A 21,194-nucleotide genomic window follows, 5' to 3' on the forward strand; every position below is an offset into this window, starting at 1 on the left:
TTTTCTTTTTCCACCACAAAAGCTTGTTTGTATCTAGTGTGCAAGTCTTGTTTCTAGCTAAGTGGGAGGTGTTCCCTGAAAATAAAGCAGGTGGAAAAGCTTATTATTGATTTATGTTCCTTTGGGGGTCCAATTAGCCGCCGTGTGGTTTTTCTTCAGGCCAAAATCAGACAATATTACATCAATTAAAATATTTTCTCCCAAAACGTTTGATAGCATTGAATGTTTCAGTTATCTTCCAACTTCCTTTCAACTGCACATGTGAGCAAGTAATCACGAGGGCCTCTTTCAAAAGCTGCTATTACGACAACAATCATACAATGGAGGACTCACAGGAAAAAGACCAGAATGCAATGCAGCCCCAGGTAGTTTAGTTTATAAGTAAAGTGACTTTCTGCTTTTCTTCCCTGGAAAGTCTCCTGCAATTTATGTCTCATCCTAAATGTAACAGCGGAGAACAAAAACGTGACGCTGCTTCCTGAAGTGTTTCTACATTCTGGGAAATTTAGGAAACTAATTAAAAATAGAAGATGACAAGGATACATTCAGGACTTCCTGTCTTCCATGTTGACTTGAAGGAACAGTTCACCCACAAATGAAAATCCAGTCATTATCTCCTCAGCCCCATGTCCATAGAAAGTCAGGTGAAGTTTCGAAGTCCACAAAACATTTCTGGAGCTTCACAGCAAAACATCACTTCAGAATCCCCCTAAACAACTGAATTTGCTGGGGACTTAAAGAAAACAACCAAAAAAAACATGAAATGGCTCCGTACAGTTAATTCAGTGTAATCCAAGTCTCCTGAAGCCTTGAGATCCAAAATGGATTTCTAAAACTGAAATCTTTACTTTAGCTGCTTTAGCAAAAAGCGTTAGCATTCACCCCATCTGAAGTGGCTGCACCAGCTCCTCCGCGTGTTGACAGTGTAATTAGTCTTTACAAATCCATTTGGGATATTGAGGCTTCCTGAGACTCGTTATACGCCTGACGAGCTGTTTATGGAGCCATTTGGTTTTTGTTAATTGGGTTGTTTTTTACTTTATAAAACAAGTCCTGATCTACTTCAGTTGTTTAAAAGAGTGCTGCAAGGCTGTTTTGTAATTAAGCTCCAGAAATGTGCCGACTTTCCATCGACATGGGGTTCGAGTAGATAATGACTGATTTTTAATTTTTGGATGAACTGTTCCTTTAATGGTTTGTGAGTTTGCAAGGCCTGTATTATCACACCGTATCTCACCCATGTTCTCACTATGCTTGACCTTCTCCAGATAGAAGAGGAGAATGCGGCTCTGCTCGCGGCTCTCACGGACAGTTTGGATGGCATGGTGGATGCCGAAGTGGGTGGGCTCTCCGTCTTCCCCGCCCTGGGGGAGGAGCCTGACCAGGAAGAGGAAGAAGAAGACAACCTTCCTCTTGCAACCGAGGACTTCAGTCAGTCCCTGGGGGCCGAGACAGAGGACCCATCTCTTGTAAGAACACCTTTATACTTCCCGTTTTTCCTTTTTTCCACCATTGCTGTAGGACAGTGTAATTGACATAACATTACACGGAGAGACCTCTGATCAAAACACTCAATCCAGTCTCCCCCTGAGGGTCCCTGACTTCACATTTGAAACCAATATTGGAACATTTACCCTCATTTTAGAACTTTATATTCACCTCAAATACTCTCATGTTTCTTTTTCATCACTGGTCTGTGATTCAAAAAGTCTCTTGCAGCTCAAACAACCGCCGCCTGTTGAAGTGAAGCCTTTCATACATGCTTCAAACACCATCCACTCCCTCCTCTCACGCCCGCCACACTGTGCCTCTCCTTTCCCATGCTCTCCCGTCTCTTTCTCCCCAGTATCTCAATCTGTGTCGCGTTTGCTAACCTTCATGTTCCTCTTGTTGGCCCGCAAGGTTCAAAGTCTGCCTTTAACTCCAGGAAAACAGAGGGGAGCTGAGGCACACAGCGACCTTTCATCCAGTCCGGTCCGATGTGTGTTGTATTGCTGTATATCTATGGACCACGTGTCCTTAAGAGAATAGAAAGGACGGCTAAAATCCTTCAGACTGAGGACAGAAAACAAATACATATTCAAGGAGTTTGTACAGGAATTAGATTTGGATTTGTGCAATGATTAGAATAAAGTCAAGGTCAGTACTGAATAACTTGTAGTTTTAAGTAGCAGTAGGCTAACAGAGTATTTTTCTTAAACTTAAAATCAAACCAATTATATAACAATGCAACGTTTTGAAAACAAAGAAGGCATCCCCCTTGTTAGCAAAAGACCAGGAAGAGTCCCCCTTGTTAACCTGCCGTCCATCTCCCGCCACCATGAGATCAGTAATAGGACCCAGACACCTTCCTATCTGGAACCGGACCTATGACGGATAAATTCATGAGGATTTTAACATTTTGACGGCGCATATCTACTGCTTTTCCAGCCTTTACTTTGCTGAGTAAAATACTATCATAGTTTATAGAAAAGGTGACCAAAACTATGAAAATCAGACTGTATGTTTTACTGGATCAAGTTTAGGTTTTAGAATCGGGGGTAAAAGTAGCTATAGTCCTCACATGTTTGGTAATCCAACCATGTGTGTGTGTGGTCTTCCAGCACGTGCTCTGGTTTATGTGTTTGCTTGTCTTGAACCCCAGTCCCCCCCCTCTCTATCTCTTTTCACACAGTGCTGCTGGATGCCTCTTTATTTTTCTCCGGGCCCCTCCATCATTCCCCGAACCAGACTTCTAGGAACGAACCTTGTTTTTCTCTCTTTGCCCTGCTCCCCTCCTGTTATCAGCCTCTGCCTGCACCTGAACCGCGTCACCCCTAAAAAACACTAAACCTCCATCTCAACAACAAATTGCCGTATCCCTTTACAGTGAATATTGTGCCCTACTCTCTCCTCGGTTCACTCTGCTGTCAGAAGAATGCAGGCGTGCGCTCGGCTCTGGAGCTTAATTGAAGCAGGAAGCTATTTCACTGCAATAAACGACTTATGATTACTGCTGTAATGCAGCCTTATTGCACTTGTCAAGATGAATCCAACCCGCTTCCTTAATTTGACTTAAATTTCACAGCAAATGGGGCTGCTTACAGGGTTTTCTTCCGCGCTCTGATTTAGTGGCAGTCTACAAAGATACTATTGTTTGGCGGCCTTGAGTCATGCCGGATGGCTGAATACCTACAGCGTAAATATTCGACGAGCTGTGCTGCCTTCCTATTTGCAATTACACACCGAGTCGTACTATAAAACAAGTCTGTCAGTGAACTCAGAGGAGGTTTGTGAAGCTCCGCAATGAAAGGTTGGATGTTGAGCAACAGGAAGTAAACTAACAACAGGACCAGCTTTTAAAGCTTGAACAAAACTGATAGTTAATGAACACAAAGTAGTGAAAAAGGATAAAAGCAAAAAGAAACTGCTTTACTCAAGTCTGATTTGGGGTTTAAAAATGAATACAAGTCAAATGGAGGATCTTCAGGTTCCAGAAAAATAGCCATGCTAACAGTGTTGCAGTATGGATACATTCTGATGGTTTTGGTGATCCCTTCACTTTTTCTTGAATTTGGTACACATATTCATATTCCTCTCAGGATTAATTGTAATTACTTTTGTGATTTCCTGACTTTTTATCAAACCAATGTCAGGTCAAAACATGTGCGCAATATGAAATATAAGGGATTCCAAGAAATGAATAATGGAGCAACACATCCAACCTTGTTTAGTAAAGCATATGTGATTTGAGCATAAGTATACGGCAACTGTAATCTGATTTCTGTAATTTAACGCCTCGTTGCCACATAACTTTCTAAGTCCATTCATTCCATGATCTTTGATGTGTTCGCGAAATTACTCCTTCCTTTTTTATTTTTCCCATCTTGAATAGGCCTCAAAATTTGGACCTCTGCGGCGGATGTCGGGAAGACCGTATGCACTGTGTGCCTCAGGAAGTTAGCATAAACTGATTAGCTAACGGAAGGAATGTAATGCAGCTCTATTTATTCATTTTTTCTAAGCGAGACGTTCGACAGCCCTCAGTAGCTAACATTGGCAGCAGGCTAGCTGTGTAGCACAAAGTGCAGGGCTGGGTTCAGACACAAATTTAGAAATGATGTCCAGGTTCACACGTCAACTGACATGATGCTTTCAAGTTCTATTCCTGAAAATATAGTGTAAAAATAAATTAATGAACTATAAAGTGATATAGTGATAAGTGATATTAAGTGATAAGTTATAAGAAGTGATAGACCTAGTCTGTGTTGGGACTACAAGTCCTGTTGAGTGCTTTGGTCTTTATTTGACAACTCTTTGAGCCTGACACAGAAGCTGTTACTTTCTAGGCGGCAAACATTTATACGAGATCAGAACTTCAGCTTACATTAACTGTGATGGACTTCAGTCAGGTTTGGATGCAGAAAACAGAATGCCTGGCAGTTCGCGTAAGACTTGGTAACTACTCTCTCAGGTTTGAACAGGGAAATGCACCTCGAGCCGCACTGTAGTTCATATGTCTTTTAACAAAATATTTCACAAAACTGGCAAACACCTTGCAGGCCAACCTCTTTACTTACTTGTCCCCATGTATAATTCATTCTGTTCTTGTCTTTGAGCATATAAAAACTGGGAATATGAGCTTCTCATGTTTGCAGTGGCATTTCACAAAGATGCATTTCCTTGCATTGAACACTAGGGGTCTGCGTGGAAACGTAAAGGCGTAAAGAGCTAGCATCGTGTGTCATATTTTTACCGATATGTTTATTTAAGACTGCAGTACCACTGTTGGTAGCATTACAGGCTCTGACTGGCATCAGAGACAACTGACCAGAGGAAGGGGCATTCTTTCCAAATTGGTGGAAATGATGATGACTGTAATGACTTCAGATGGTTCAGTACAGGAATAAGGATAGTTTGGAAGCTTAGTAGGCCAAAAAAATGCCAAGCCTCACAGAGATATCCACTAGCGCGTGGCCAAAACTATGCTGGGATAGTATCAACAAACAGGACGCAGTGAGACAGAACTGGTTTTGTTGCTGTTGACGGTCATGGTATTGTTTATTCCAAAACATAAGTCAGTGATACTGCGAGGTCAAGCCACCAGATGCCATCATCTTCATTGTTGTGTTGTGAAACACAGTCACCCCACACATGACTGCCTGCACTTGTTTCACCTTGAAGACTCCTTGGTTATCAGTCAACCTCTGTCAAAGTAAGAATGAACGTAGGCTGGTTAATCAGATACGCCTGCCAGTTCTCTCAGTCTGCCAGACAGTGAAGGTCGAATGAGAAGTGGTAGGTTCTATTGGATAGTAACTGTTTTATACTGAGAAGAACCTCCTTCACTACAGTGTACGTCATTGTAGAAACCTCCTCCATCATGCTTACATCGTCTGTCAGCTTGGTGTCTCAGTCTTGGAACTTTCTGACATGGCACCAATGACTTAAAGTGCAAACAACATCCTCAATATCAGTTGCATTACCATTAAAAGGATTAAGTGCAGGGGACCTGAAAAGAACAGGAAGCAGATTGATACTGAGAGAATAAATTAAGAGGTAATGATGTGAGGTTTAGGGACAGATGGGTGCTAGATTTACAACTCGTCCTCATACAACTAAATGACTGAATAGGCCGATCGTCAATGACCCCCAACATAAGATATAAGACGGGTCCCACAATGACACAAAAACTACGTCATATGATAGTTTGACAGAACCAGCAACAGGCAAAACCAACTGGACCGGAGGTGGTTGTGAAACAGTCACAGTCTGGTTAGTTTTAGGAAAAGATTGCAGTTTGGGTTCAAATAAGCTACGTTAGTGTTGTAAAACATATGTTCTGTGTGTGCCGTATGTTTCCTTAGTTAAAGAACTCAGTGGTGACTTTTGGTTTTGCACAGGACACTAACAGCCGTCTCCTGAGTTAAAGTTCTGTGCCTGTATGTCCCAACCGAGAACCCCGTTCTTGTGTGGAATTATCTGCTCATATACTATGTCTCCTGATGTCCTTCGTGGCTCCCCTTATATACTATGGCCAATAGGAGGTTGCAGCCTAAAAATAAACATAGTTATGAGTTGTATAAGCTGCTTACATGGACGACCTTGATGCAGTTTTGTCCTGGAAGAGAAGTTTCTGTTTTTAGATAAGAGATTTTTACTGTTGCTCATTAACTATTAGCTTGCGCTCAGCTTAGACTGTTCGTGCTCTGCATGTTACAGATTAATAGCCAATACCAATTATGTATCCTGCATTTTATTGCTGCAGTAACTAGAGCTGCAATGATTAATCCAGTGATCGGTTAGTTTTCCTACTACTAACAACTATTTTGATTATCGAATTTTCAGTTTGAATCGTTCTTTAAAGAAAAAAGTCAAACTTCTTTGACTCCAGTTTCTTAGATGTGAATATTTTCTGGTTTCTTCACTCCTCTATGACAGTAATATCTCCGGGTTGTGGAAAAAAACAAGACATTTGTGGACGTTATCTTAGACTTTGGAAGCACTGATAAAAAAATTTCACAACTTTTGGACATTTTATCAACCAACTTGTATTAATTGAAGAAAATAATCATACATTTAATCTGCAATTTAAAAAAATAATCCTCAACTGCGGCTGTAGCAGCAACCCCTGATATTTTATCCTCCACCTGTACTGCACATCCATTCCAGCTTGTTTTTCCTTAAATACTGTAACAGCAGAGCTGAAAAAGTCTTTTCTATCCCCAGACACGCACCACTCAGTCACTTGGTTGCTGCTTCATTCCTCTGACAGCTGGCAAGATAACACACTTTTCCAAAAGTCTCCTCACATACACACAGGTCTCTGTTAGTGTCACACAACCACACAGCGCTACAACTTTTTACTACTGCTGCTGCCAGACTGCTACTACAGTCTCTACCTCTATCTGTGTTGTTGCCTCCATAACTTCTGAAATATTTTCCCCTGGGGCATCATCCCGGTGCACCTCCAGGCAGCAAGGTTGTGACTAGGAAGACAAGTCAAGCCTCAGAGTTTTTCAGAGTTTTCTATGGAAGTTATGAGAAGCCTGTGCTGCTATGCTATTATGATTCACCTGTAGCAGCCACTTAGCTGGAGTAATACCAAACATTTCCCAGTGTAAATTAGTGTTTACACCACTACATGCACCTATATTTATATCAGAGCTCTTCCATGACCTGGTGTTTTTCTTTCTCTTTCCATTAATTAATGTTTTCCAGTCCGGTATTTTACCGTTTGCCCAAGAAAAAAAGATCTACAAAGACAAAATTATAAAATATTTCTTCCTCATTCCTTTAAACTGACTAACTTGTCAAAGTTTCACAATAAGATTCCCTGACTTCTTGAAGATTTATTTTAGATTTACTTAATGATTTGCTTCCAGGACTGACTGTAGACCCCCCGACAGATGCCGAATATTTCACTTCACTGAATATAAATATACCATCCTGCATCCTTGCTCTGTTTCCACTACTTAAACTATCATTTGCAAAAAATAGCAACCTGACATTCACATCCACTCACACAGAAAAGCCTGGTGTAATGACATTATGCTGTTTACTCTACTGAAGCTGCCAGATGTGCGTGTGTCTCTGTGTATGTGCTTCGGCCCCTATTTCTATCAGTTGAGTAGTTTACCGTCACATGACTGATGTCACTCATGTGTTCAGGCCTGAGTGTGGCGTTGCCCTCTACTGGTGAGACGTGATACCGCAGGATGTGTGTCTGTTCATGTGACTGTCTGTCAACCTGTTTGAAATTTTATTAGCTTGATTGGATTCACATTAAAGATGCAATTTATTTTATGACTCCTCTTTTTGAATGAAACATATTAACTAGTCATAAATCCACTAACATTCTTTATTATTGATTTGTGTGTAATTTAATTAATGTATTATAAACCCACACTGGCATGTAAATGTATATTAGAGCAGATTTACAACTTAATTAAAACATATAGATATATAAATGAACCTGATTATATATAGATACCATAAAATATATCAGAAAAGTTATATATCATAGGAAATAAGACAAGTTATAATGTGTTCGGAAATACAGATGGGTGAAATAATAAAGAAAAAAAAACATAAGCCCTAAAGCGTAGGAAACACTGAGGCTTCGATTTAAGTGTCTGTATTACATGCTCTGCTAATTTAATTAAGGCTTTCCTTTGTCACCCATCTGCATCTTGAATTGTTGTTTTTATTAGTCGAACTATAACTGCAGACTGGATTGTTGTTGAGATTTGTCACACTGTAATTACAGCTCATCAAAACACACTTGCAGACATCTAAAATATAATTATGATCAATCTCAACCATTTCACAGTTCACACTAAAACCGCCTGCCTTGTGCTTAGTTGTCTTGATCGTCTGAGTCAAAATCATGTGTCTCCAAGTGTTCACTATTTCTTTGAGGTAGTTCAGATGGTTTTAAGATACTTCATAAGCCAATAATGTTGGCAAACAGACCAACGTTTAAGACTTAAACATATCTGAAAAGTGGAGATACATGGGCTCCGTCCATCCCCTCCTGTTTACACATGTAGTATTTCATGTGCTGATCACCTGTTTAGTTTACTCATGCCTCCTCTTTGATTCACACTTATCATTCCATGCTTTAGTGAATTTACTCCCTCACTGGGTGTTTTCACATCAGCATGTGTGTTCACATGCTCTGTGTGTGTCTCTGTTCGTGGACCTCATTTATAAAACCGACTTGTGATCAAAAATATGAACATTTCACGCAAAAATGACAATCCAGTCATTATCTGCTCCCCCCCATGCTGACAGAAAGCCGGGCGAAGTTTCGTAGTCCAAACATTTTTGAAGCTTCACAACAAAACAGCTTTGCAGCATTTTCTTGAACACCAGAAGTAGATGGGGACTTGTTTGATGAAGATATTATTTTCACCCGACCTTGTGTTGTGGGTGAAAAAAAGTATTTTCAAATCAATTTGGTATCCGTGGGCTTCTGGAGACTTTGATTACACCGGCCAAGCTGTGTGAAGCCACATGTATTTTTTTCTCTTTCAGTTATTTTAAAACATGTCCCCATCTACAAAACTACACTCAACTTTCCACCGAAATGTGGTTGAGTAGATTGTGGCAACATTTTCATTTTTTAAGTGAATTGTTTCTTTAAGGTCAGACCATTTCTTTTTAATATCAGCCACGATTCTGTCGTTCTACCCCAGCTTGTTCACTGTAGCAGCGACATACTCCCACTGAATGACACGTGTTGCCTGGTTTAAGTGTCCTCTACCATCGCCGAGACCTCAGCTTCCTAGAACTTTGAGCTTCTCTTTTGGTCCATGACTATGCCTGATCAAACCCTCATTTGTGCTTCATTATATTTAATTAAGTTGTTTTTAGATTTATAGATCACAAGAGCTTAAGTTACAAATGGGATTCTTAGAACCTGCTTAACCAAGACTTTTTTTATGAATCAAACGTAAGCACACGGAAATCTCAACACTAACATTTTCATAAATGAAGTCCCGTGTGTTTATGTTTCTCCATTGATGTGTTTGCATTTGTCTTTTATTTGTGTGTACGTCCCTCTGTTTATGTGTGATTGCAACTGCACCGGGGCTTTTTCTAGTGTGTTTGTGAGTGTGTGTGTGTGTGTGTGTGTGTGTGTGCGTGTCCCACCACAGAACAAGGCCTCCATTGATGCTCCCGGTGGAGCTCTGGAAGGCGTCCAGAGTAGAGTAGAGTATAGCGGAGAAGAGTAGAGAGTGTTTGAGGGGCCCGAATGCTGCTTTCAGCGTTTCAAACAGACACAAACCTTCAGTCTCCTCTTTACTTCCCTCAATGGGACTCTCTCAGAGGAGCATCATCGCACGCTGTGAGCCAAGTTGGCTCGCCCACAAAGGGCTGCCGTGTCCCCATTAGTGATGCAGGCGATCGTCCTGTCAGTCATTTGACCCAGATAGTATTCTTTGGTTACAGCCAGCTAATGTTGTTCTCATTAAAAGTATTTACAGTAATAAACAATGATAGTGCCGTAAGTAAAACGTGACTTAACTATGACCTGGACAATGATCTGCAGCTTTATGCAACCACCACTATAAATAACAATCTGTTGTATTTTTCAGAGTAGCATCTTTTTAAGCTTTATGCCTCAGAATTTTCTCTCTATAAAGGTTTCCATTACTTTCTCATAAAGATGTATGACAACCCTAAAAGCCCATAAAGTGGTACTAAAAGCCCTTCTTAGATATATGGTTCCCCGTATAAAGTGAACTAGGGGTGGGTCAGCAGGTTTGATGTATATTTATAGCTGGTATGGTGCCATCACTGAGGTCCAGTGGATGATTAAATGGCAAAGCTAAAGGCTAAATATATAACAAGGAAGCTGGATATACATACAGTTTTCTTTTTAGTGTTTCACAAGTTCAATTCAGATGAAAGGTCTGATGAGGTAAATTAAAACAAAAATAAGGATGAACATAAAGTGCTCCTGTTTTTTATTTTGTGTAGCCTAAAATGTTGATCCTTCTAACTAGCCAGCAACTAATGTCCTAAATCAACATGCTGATAACTTAGCGAGTACTAGCAAGGTTAGCTTGCGCTTAAGTTTGATGTTTAAAAGAAGGTAAGCGTTAGCTGAGTAGATACTAGCTAGCTAACGGAAAATACTTGTTTCTGACTGACTCCTGTTTCTAAAGTACTTTTCTTTGTAATTTCCCAAAGTTTACGTTCTTTAATATACTGATGGATTCGCAGCATAGAAACACAGATGTCCTATGGATAATTGAATCACATGATAGGTTTATGTTGTGGCCATCAGTCTGGCATATTGCATCTTTGTTTCTGAGAAATCATGATTTTTCTGTTAGGTGGGTATGGTGGATAGTTCTTAATATACATATTAGCTACTTGCATCCATTACTTATTGTCAGTGTGACCGTCTGCTGGTACTTTGCCATCATAAAAGTGTATACTTTTCACGCCTAGAATAAATTGTGACACTCGCACGCTGTCCTTGAGTGTATTTGAGTGTGTATTACACATTTTGTCAAGAGAAAGGGCTGGAATTCAATCTGAAACTGAAGTGATCCAAACTACTGATTTTTCAGGTGTCTACTTTGGCGTTTAATGTTGAAATGCAACTTAGTACACATAGTAACCTGTTTTTAATTTATTGTATGTTCCATCTACCTGCCCAGGGACTACGGGTGGAAAATAGCAACTTGCTAAAACCCGGTGCAATGCATCTCTCTTTGTTATATGCAGGGTTAATGTTTTATTGTGCACTGTTAGCGGAATAAAAGAAATAACAATAACAATAGTTGTCTCTCTTTACATATTTATACACACAGTCAGCAACTTTGACTTTCGGAAAAAAGTTACTTGTGTTGTTGAACATGTGAAAATGATATGTTCAAAACTGTCAGTCTCCTCAAGAAAATTAAAGAACACCTGAAATACTGGAACTTCTCCCACTTTGCTAGTCTTACTTCAACAAACACAAATCAGCAAAGAATTCAGAATTTTCCCCTCATAGTCACTGACTCCCAAGAGATGAGGATCTCCAACATGGCTGCCAGAGGGTGTGTTGCGTTAACTGAACCCTCCTTGTGCTGGGGTCTTCGCTGTAAATCTTTTGGAAAAGACCTGCATATCCGACTGCTCCAATCCTCATTCCCATCACATCTGTATTTTCCACATCGTCTTCTCCTGGAGCAAACGCTACACAGCTTAGTGGGGGATTTTCTCCCTAAGCTGATTTATATCAGCTGATAGCCCTGTCATGAAGCTAGGCACTGGAATGAATGGATGAATAGACAGATGAAAAAAACAAAAACGCAATGAAATGATAGTAGAGAATGAGGAGCGGTTGTGTTAATATCCATTTGAAAGGTAATACCCAGGGAAGGACATGGGAGGGGGGTTGTTCCGTTTTACTCTCTGTGGCTTCCTGTTTGATCTGAAGGAAGGAGTGTTCGGAAAGAAGGATGGATGGGTGAAGGGGATTGATGGAGATAAGGGAGAGGGCAGATTTGATGTGAAAGCACACAGGTTTAGATGAAGATGAGAAATGGGAAGGGAATGGCAAGTCAGAGGGGACGTTAGCAAAGATTTATGGATGAAAACAGAAAAAGATGGAATGATGAGATGAGTGGAAGAGAAAAAGGGGAAGAAAAGAAAGATGAAGAGGATGAGTTGGAAGAAGGGGCAGCAGAGGAGGAAAGAGACAAAAGAAATCAGGAGGGATGAGAAAAAGACCATATGGGGATTGGTAAAAAGACAAGACTGGTGGGATGGGGGAGAAAGGGAGGAGCAGAGGTCATATTCTCCATTATTATGGAGAGAGAAATGGTCGAATCCAGCTCTTTAATGGGAAACGTGCATGTGCCATGTAGCTGTCAGCTTTAGGGATGTGATAAATGTACAGTATCGTAACCTCGTGGCCTCTTCTGCACATTATTCCCTTGTACAAACATCCATCTGACGGGAGTTAACAGCCGACAGAATATAGATTAAAAATTGGAGTGAAAGGCCGAAGGAGCCAAATGTTGGACACTTTCATCCCATGACAAACCTTTTTTTGTATTCTGAATAAAATGTGTAAGAAGTTGTAATGTTTTACCAAAGATGTATCTTCAAGACCTGAATATCATTTTAACAGAGCAAGGGCTCGAAAAAGATTTCCAACTATCTATCCATGTGGAAACATTCGATCCTCAAAAGTACAAGAACAAAAGCACATCCCATCACTGTACAAACTATGCTGGATGCTAATTTACAAAGTGCACACTAACCAATTGCTCCCATCTTCTTCCTCACTAGCTGAAGAAGCTGCTGCTGACTCCTCCCAATGTGCCCACGGGCATCGACGCACACAAAGACAGAGTCCACGGTCATCGCTATAGCAACAGAAGCCTGCACCTACGGCCGGTCAGACCACTGGTCAAGGTGAGACACCATTTGCTGTAAAAACCTGGTTTACAGTGATAGTTTAATGTGATTTGATCCGTTTTGAAATTCTCTCTTCACTTATTCATCCCCCAATAAACCTCCAGGCTTGTTCAGTCTTTCTCAGGCTGTAAAGTAGAACTGAAGCAGTCTGTTCTGTTACAGACTCACATCTCTGTATTCACCAGTTAACGCCTCATTCCCTGTGTCTTCTGAAGTCTGGCGAGATAACAAAATTGGATTTTTCCAATCACTTCCCCTCAGAGGTGGCGAGTTAAGGCAGAAGTAATTCACTGTTGCGAGCGGGGCCTACAGCCAGCATCACTGCTGTCGTGCAGAAGTTGTCGAGCAGGTGTCTTGCAGGTCAGAGTCGGAACAATACATCAAAGAGATTTCAGCATTTGATCATGAATCATTCAAACATTCAATATGAGAAAATTTACAGTAATAGGTTGTTCAGAAGTTTGAGATGATCTGTAATGTTTCCCTGACAAGTCAACTCTGAGAGACTGTTCTCTCTCATAACCAAAGTGGAGGTAGAGTGATGTCATGATGATGGATGGTCTGACTTTGACATCAGAGCCCATAGTTTGATTCCTGTTGTTTCCTGCCAACAATCAATGTTGATTTCTTTAAACTATGACCACAATCTTTCCTAAACCTTAACCAAGTAGTTATAGTTGCCTCAACTTAATCAACCCAACACTTTATAGGTTCCCTGATAAGAAAATGCTTATATGAATTCTGTAAAAAGGTACTGACATCATCAGTCCCACCTCCAGTGATTCAATCACGATGGCTTCCTAGGAAGAGGTTTGGTATCAAGGTACATTTTTGGCTTTTTTTAACCTTAACAAGGATAAATTATCGTGGAACACCTGAAAAACTTTACTTCGGGAGTCAGCAGGATTTGTGAGATCAAGTCCATCTAGCCAGGCCTCAGGCTATGCACTTGTGGCCGAACTCAAAGGGTTTCAACCAATCAGCATCCTTTGAAACTACTGGCAGCTAGAGACGGCAGCTACAGGCTTGTTGTAGGTGTGACGACAAGCGAGAGAGGTGAGAAGGTTGTTTGAAAACCACAATGGTGGCACCTCAAGAGGTTAACATAGACATTCTGTAAGAGTTTGATTTTCTGCCTGTCCTTTTCCAAACAAACAGTATCCAGTTTCTCCTCTCCAGATGGTTACGTCAAACTATCTGGCACTTCAGGTTATGAAAAGCGTTAGTCATATTTAAAGTATAACAACTGGCTTTTAAGCACTTGTATTGTTTAAACCCTCCTTGTGACAGGGACAGAAAGAAAAAGGCAAACTTTCCAAAGTCTAGGCAGCAACAGTTTTTATTTTCCAAATGACAGATATCTCATTTTAGACGAAAAACTCATCAAGCCTTCAAGCTTGCAGAGACCTTCAGGCTGCTGCTTGTGATAGATGTGGTGTTGGGGAAGAGAGGGCATTTACAATGGCTACTGCTGTATGACTTAGCAGTAATTGCATAGCTGCTAGCATTGTGCTTCAAGTGGTCATCGATTACAATACCAGTCATTTATCTTGTAAAAGCATAAAGCACGGTGTGCCTTCCCACAGCCTTCTACTCTGTCTCAAGCAAGGAAGAAACAGAATATCCACTGGATGCAGCGCCGGGATAAGCCAAGCCTGTATGCATCACACACCCTCCTAACCTCACTGATGCTGGGTGTGTTTGTGTGCGTGTGTGTGTCTGTGTGTCTGTGTGTTTGAGCTTTAGTTTTAGAGTAGTGTAGCTTTGCTGTGGCAGATGGCGGAGTATTGACTGACAGGGCAAGAGGGCAACAGTGAATCATAGTCTCTCTCTCTCTGTCTTCACTCTGTATGAGTAATATAGAATCGGCCATTTCATCCCAGCTGCACACTGAATCATCCCTCACAAAGTCGGAAGGAGAATTTACTGCTGTGTGCTCAGTGTTCCTGTATCCAGGGCAGGAAATTGAAGATACACCCATGCGTTCATGAGTCTGTTGTTAGGTTGTTCATTTTTCTTGTTCCCTTGAACAACTGTAGACAGTGTGATGAGATATTTCCAGCACAGCTACAGTAGAGTTTTATAGAAGATAAAAAAAAAAAAGAACTCTAAAACATCATTAGTAAATGTCAGGTTAAGTGTCCCTTCGAGTAAAATACAGAAGACTTTTTCTAAGGCTGACATTTCACACTGCTGTCCATTGACAGAAGTCTAGATTGTCTTGAGCTTGGATGGATTAAAAGGTATTCTTGAATGCAGACAAAATCAAGTATTAATGTATAAGGCTGGTTTAGGGAAAGTGTGCAAAAATATTTGACAACAATTCAACATTAATGATTTTTTTTAAATTACAAAAACACTAATATGCCTCTAGGGAACATTATTTTGATAAAATTGGATAATAATATTACAAAGTCTTTTAGTATTAAAATAACTTTTATGGACATATTTTAAAGCAATCCCCATATTTTAAAAAATCCATGTTTTTTTTTTGTGACAATGGGTAAAACACCAGACAACTAACCTTGCATACATACTTAGACCGATCAGCCACATTAAAAGGACTAGCAGGTGAACACCATTGGTCACCCAGTTAAAATGCAATGTTGTGCTGGGAAGCCCTTGTATTCATGTGGATGTTCATTGACAAGCACAACCCACCAAAACAACGTTACTGATCAAGTACAACCCCTCATTGCAACTGCATTCCCTGATTCCCCACATCCTAATCCGATCACGCATCAGTGGGTGGATGTGCTGGAAGAAGTCCGAGCCATGGCAGCCCAACAGTGGATCAGACTTGGCTCCGACCCATTGAAGCATGGACGCAGGACTTCTGGGGGTATCTGGCACCAAGGCATTGGCGGCAGATCCCTTGAGGGTTGCAGACTTTTTCCGGCATGTCCCATTGATGCTCAATCAGATTGGGATCTGGGGAATTTGGTGGCCAGGTCGGTGCCTTGAGCCATTCCTGAGCATTTATTTGATGGGGTCCTGGGGATTATCCTAAGTGTGGTCTAATGTCTGGGTACTGATCAAAATGACTGGTAGAGGAACTGACCAGAAAGGTCATACCTTGGAATATTGTAACATTAAGGTCTTGTAGTCTGATCTCTAGTTCACAGACAAATAAAATGAGATCAGGATTACATGTCTAGATCATCTCCATTTGCCCTCCTTTCACAAATTCAAACCTTTTTATTTATCCTTTAATCTGTTCATTTGGTTCACTTTAGCTGAACTATGGTTTCAGTTTTTCCTTATCGTCAATACCAGCATTATTGCCAAACCAGGAAGGAGAAAGACTGATGCTGTGGAACATTTTTCTAATAAGACTCATTTGTGTTGTAAGTGACAGCAATTGTAAGACTGGAGCAAAAACATTTAGACTGCAATCTACAAACAGTTTGAGGATTAAGTTTCTCACTGGTGGTGTTTGTGTGTCTCCACCCTCAGAGTGACCTCCCTCTGGAGCGGAAGCCCCGAGCAGTGCGTCCAGCGGGCCGCCTGTGCACCGAGCTCCACCGCCACCTCACCACCGCCCAGGACTCGGAGGACGCCCCAGCTCCAGACACGGAGGAGGATGAAGAGGAAGAAGAAGAAGACGAGGACAGTGAGTCGGAGGAGGATGAAGAGGAGGAAGGTGAGGAAGAAGAGGAGGAGTCCTCCAGTAGCGAGGTGGAGGGTGTGGCAGTTGTGGCTGCTGTTCCCACTGAGCCAGTCAAGCCTCAGTTCAGCTCAGAGAAAGAACTGCACTCAGTGGTGGAGCTGATCACGTACATGCACACCTACTGCCTGCCCACACGCAAGCAGCAGGGCTGGGAGCGTAAGGACCGTGACCTCCAGAGGTCTCGGGCCAGACCTGAAGCCCCCCGCCTGGCTGCCACAAACTCTCATAGCAGAGTTGTCTTGGTGGCTACTCCTGGGACTAGTGGAGGCTTGACAGGGGCAGGCAACAGTGCCCCAAGGAGGCTTCCCTTTGCAAGGCGAAGGGAGATGAAGGCCAACTCCCTTCTGCGTGAGCTCCTGCAGCAGAGCAGCTCTTTCGATGTGAGCAAGCCTTACAGACTGCACAGCCCTCCCTACTCCCACACCCACAGCCCCAACAAAGGAGGAGTATCTGCTCCTTCTGCCCTGGCTAAATCAGCTCAAGCCCACTCCCCCAGCTCCACCACCCCTAAACCGGAGCTTCGTAAAGACGCTTCCTCCCCTGAGAGGAGAAACTCCTCGTCCTCTGAGGTGTCTCAAAGCCTGGAGGAGACAGCAGAGGATGGCGGCTCCTTCTCAGTACGGCGCTCCCGACGTCTTGCCTCCTTCCCCAGCCGCTTCGCCAAAAGGCTGCGGCCTGGACGGGCAAGGGAAGGAGAATGGAAGGACAAGGAGGAGAAGGAGGAACGAGCAGGGGTCAAACTCCTGCCAACCCAAGCAGGAGGGGGTACCACAACTGAGACACAGCCGGAGCATCTAATGTTGGGTGACGGGAGCCATGGTGCAACAGAGCCGACCAAACCCTGCTGCCACAATGGTGAGATGGATAGAAAAGTAGCAGGCTACAGTCATACCACAGGTTTTTATTCTCCATTCATAGCTTCTAATATCTGACTAATTGTGATCCATATCTTATAGGGTTTTTTAAAAGGCTTAGGTGCTGCACCCAAGCCATTTGGGGTACCACCTAATAACTAAATTACTTTTCCCAGATATTATGTTCACATATGGTGTCCGGTGGACTTCCATAGCAAGTTTTTGTCTTTCAGGTCCTTTGGTGTTGTTATCGTCAAGCTTTTCCAACTTCTTGTGCACAGAAAGGTTCCAAAATGAAGTGAAATTGCTCTTTAGGGAGGAACCCCAAACCGCTTGTCAAATACATGCACCTAAGTCTTCAACAAACTTAGGGAACACACAGTCTCATATAAACTATGAAAGTTGGATCCATTGTTTGGCTGTCTATCCATTTTTGTCTTGTCATCCTCTGTGCCAACACCGTCTCAGCCAAGCTGCTGAAATTGCACTGAAATTATGACAAATGTGACAATGTGAATGGCGTAGGATTGACTGAATGTCCTTGGAGATGTGAGCATTGTAATATAAGTCCCACATATTGAAGCTCTTATGTCTCACCATTAGATTAAAAACGTAATCCATGAGATTCAGACCACAGCTGAAAGAATGTCCTAGGAAATGTGACTGCTGATCACACTGATTATTAAGATCTGAGTCACAGAAGAGGTGAGAAATACCAGTTGAGACACTCAGTTGCAGTGTGAATATAGCCCAGGACACAAACACACACTTTCATACTCATTTTTACGAAGGGAGAAATCACAGACACAGATCTTCTGAGCTGTAATGTAATGGTTGCCTTTTTTTCTGATTGCAGAAAAGCGAGCCTGCCTCTGTCTGCCTCTCAACCCCAAGTCCACCGGGTGAGTATCTCTATACTAAGTACCTGCTGTTTCATCATACAGTCATAGCTTTATAAAACTACTCCTTCATTTTTCATGCAGTATCTAGCCTGCAGTAGCAGAGTACTTAATGTTGAACATTGCAAAAGCATCAATTAATGAATGCCTTTTTGTCTCGCTCTCTTACTGCTCTTTCAGTTGTGTTTAATGCTACATAGTGAAATTTCAAATGATTTCAATTGAAGACTGAGACAAAAACGCAGCATCAGTATTGTTTAATTTGGTTTTCTGATACAGAATATACACAATTACTGTATTGTCCCAAGACTTGTATTTACAATGCCTGACAGAGTAGAGCATGGCTGGGCGTTTTTTCCCAAATTAGAGTCTGATGTAAATTCCAAATTCAATGGTAGTTATTGTTCCACGTTGATAAAGCATTTAACAAAATGGGAATCGTTTATTTATGAGTACTGAGCGAGAGACAGAATTCATGAATGAGCTGAGGATTGTTTCAGCTACAGTATACTAATCTAATGCCTGTAAACATGCAACTTACTGCGTTAATCACCTTTGCTGTAATTTTTTAAATTCTGCACTAATTGATTTGATCCTATTTGGGTATTTAATTTATTATCTCAATACGTTCTGTTTTTAGGGTGACTTTAACATCTGTCTAGGGACTACAGATGAAAAATAGCCTCTTGGCTAATTCTGGCGCATTTACAGTAATGTTATTAATGTGCACTGTCCCTGTTTTCAAATATACTTATTATAATACTATAATCTAATACTTCACAATCTGGCACTAGTCCATTATTAATACAGTTTCACTTCAACTATGAAGTGCTTGGCTTGGAGATTTGTTGCTAACAAATGACAAATACAACACAACACCAATGTACATTGTTACAGTGAGTACACCATAACTTTGACAGCAATATCTAGACCACACGAGATCCTAGATGTCTCACCTAAAGAGTTCCAAGGGAGTAAGAACATGAACAAAATGACCAAACTGTCGTCATGCTTCAAAAGGAGAGCCTGGATCCATTTTTAATGCATATCAGCAAGCAGGGTTTGCAGTCATGTCATGTATAATCTTATAAGACTGCATAATATTCTGAACTTGTAACAAGATAAACCGAGCCCGAATTCAGCAATTTTATTCCAGCATCCCTAATGAATCGGGACCCTTGGCTGGCTTGCTCAGATTTTAATCTGTGCCAGACAGAGTGCCCTCACTGCTCTTACTTTTCCAAATTAACCTCCCCACCCATTCAGCCTCAAACCCTGGAACTTCTCCAGCTACAACCAGTCAGAAAGCAGAATGATTTTCCTGTACAAACCCCTGGCATCAGTCCATCCTCTAAATGAATCTGTCTTCTGAAGCGCTCACCAAAAAGACAAAAAATGTTTCTTTTTTTTATTTTACTCTCCTGTTCACTGTGGAGGGTAAGTAATATCCCCGCCTGAAGCCAATCCACTCGGCACTGTTCCTGCCTTTCATGGCAACTGGAGAAAGAGAAACAGACAGCCAGAAATAGAAAGCAGAAGAAGAATAGGGGAGAGGACAGCGGAGTACATATGGTTGTTGTGATAAGAAATGAGGAGCGCCGAGAAATGCCAGTAGCATTTACAGGGAGAAGCATAATTCAAATTCAGCAGACATCAGCTGAAACTGTGCTGTTTTTACTTTAGGGTTTTACTGAGAGCCTTTTAAGGCTGTTATTGGATTCATGTGGACTTGGATGTGAAAAATACAACAGATTCCAACATGACACAACAATCTTAAATTTCTCTCTCTCTCTCTCCCCCCTTTGATTTCTGTTGTCTCTTCACCACCAGAGAGTCCCAGTACAGCACCAAGCCTTTTGAGCAAACGCTCAGTGTGGATCTGTGTGGAACAGCAGGTAAACACAGCTCACGTTCACTCAGTTGTTTGTCGGGATACACTGTACATCGATGTCAGCAGGTTACAGCTCTAAAAGATACAATCTGAAGGGACAGAGATAGTGGGACCAACTCTCATTTTGTTTGGGATTGGAAGTAACAGGAAGTTGTGTATCAACATTGTTAGAGATTCCTATTTGAGCTGGAGGCGCTGAAAGTGTCTCAAAGGAGCATTATGTAAGTCAATTTAAAACGTTCAAAAATAACTCTTATTAACAGAATGTCAAGAAATAACAGTTTGGACTTCATGTCAAAGATATCTACTGTATATATTGTGTTGCAGAGATACTACTGAAGGTAGCATGCTAACCAGATAGCTCAAGCCTGTCCCGTCTCGTAATAACACCTTGGACCTTATGAGGTGATAATGAGTCATAGTAGCCCCCAGTCTGTCCTCAATCCAACAACGCTACAGTGCTTTTCTTGCTGGGTTTGGGACCTGTCATCCCAGGGCTAGCCCTGTCGTGACCCCAGTTCTGTTGGCCATTCTCTTGGCTCTGTTTCAGCCCATTCTGGTGATGCTACATGCCATCATTCCCTGCTGTTTCTCCCCGCTGTAAGCCTCAAAATGTCTCTGACTGGTGGTCCAAAGCTCCTGTGGTCCACAGTTCCTAGTCAGAGTCAGCTAATAGGACTGCCAGCTTATGGCTGATTCAGCTAACTGGCTAATGGCAGCTACAGTTAGTGGTTACTCTGGTGATATGTTGCCCTCTATTTGTATGGAGTATGAATTCAACAGGTGGCCATTTCGTATTTTTGCTGATTAGCTTAGCTTAGCATAAAGACTGAGGAAGGGGAGAAACAGCTAGCTTGGCTCTCAATAATTAACACATTACATTTGCTGTAAAACTTTCAGGTTTTGGTTATTTGTTGGACTGTTTCTTGGCTGGCGCAGTGTGTATCCTGCTCATGTGAATATCTCTTCCC

At 41.7% G+C, this 21,194-nt stretch overlaps 1 protein-coding gene across 2 annotated transcripts in view; it reads left to right on the forward strand.

The window, feature by feature from the left end:
* ppargc1b (peroxisome proliferator-activated receptor gamma, coactivator 1 beta) overlaps positions 1–21,194 on the forward strand; it is a 103,147-nt gene that overhangs the window by 71,939 nt on the left and 10,014 nt on the right. For both annotated transcript variants that reach the window (XM_084352742.1, XM_084352743.1), the window contains exons 3-7: positions 1,269–1,469; positions 12,781–12,906; positions 16,366–17,434; positions 18,290–18,335; positions 20,163–20,227. In XM_084352742.1, coding sequence (XP_084208868.1) covers positions 1,269–1,469; positions 12,781–12,906; positions 16,366–17,434; positions 18,290–18,335; positions 20,163–20,227 — 1,507 coding nt within the window. The remainder of the gene's footprint in view (positions 1–1,268; positions 1,470–12,780; positions 12,907–16,365; positions 17,435–18,289; positions 18,336–20,162; positions 20,228–21,194) is intronic.

Source organism: Pagrus pagrus (assembly GCF_965226575.1).
Source record: "Pagrus pagrus genome assembly, chromosome: 5".
In the NCBI taxonomy this organism is placed as follows: domain Eukaryota; kingdom Metazoa; phylum Chordata; class Actinopteri; order Spariformes; family Sparidae; genus Pagrus; species Pagrus pagrus.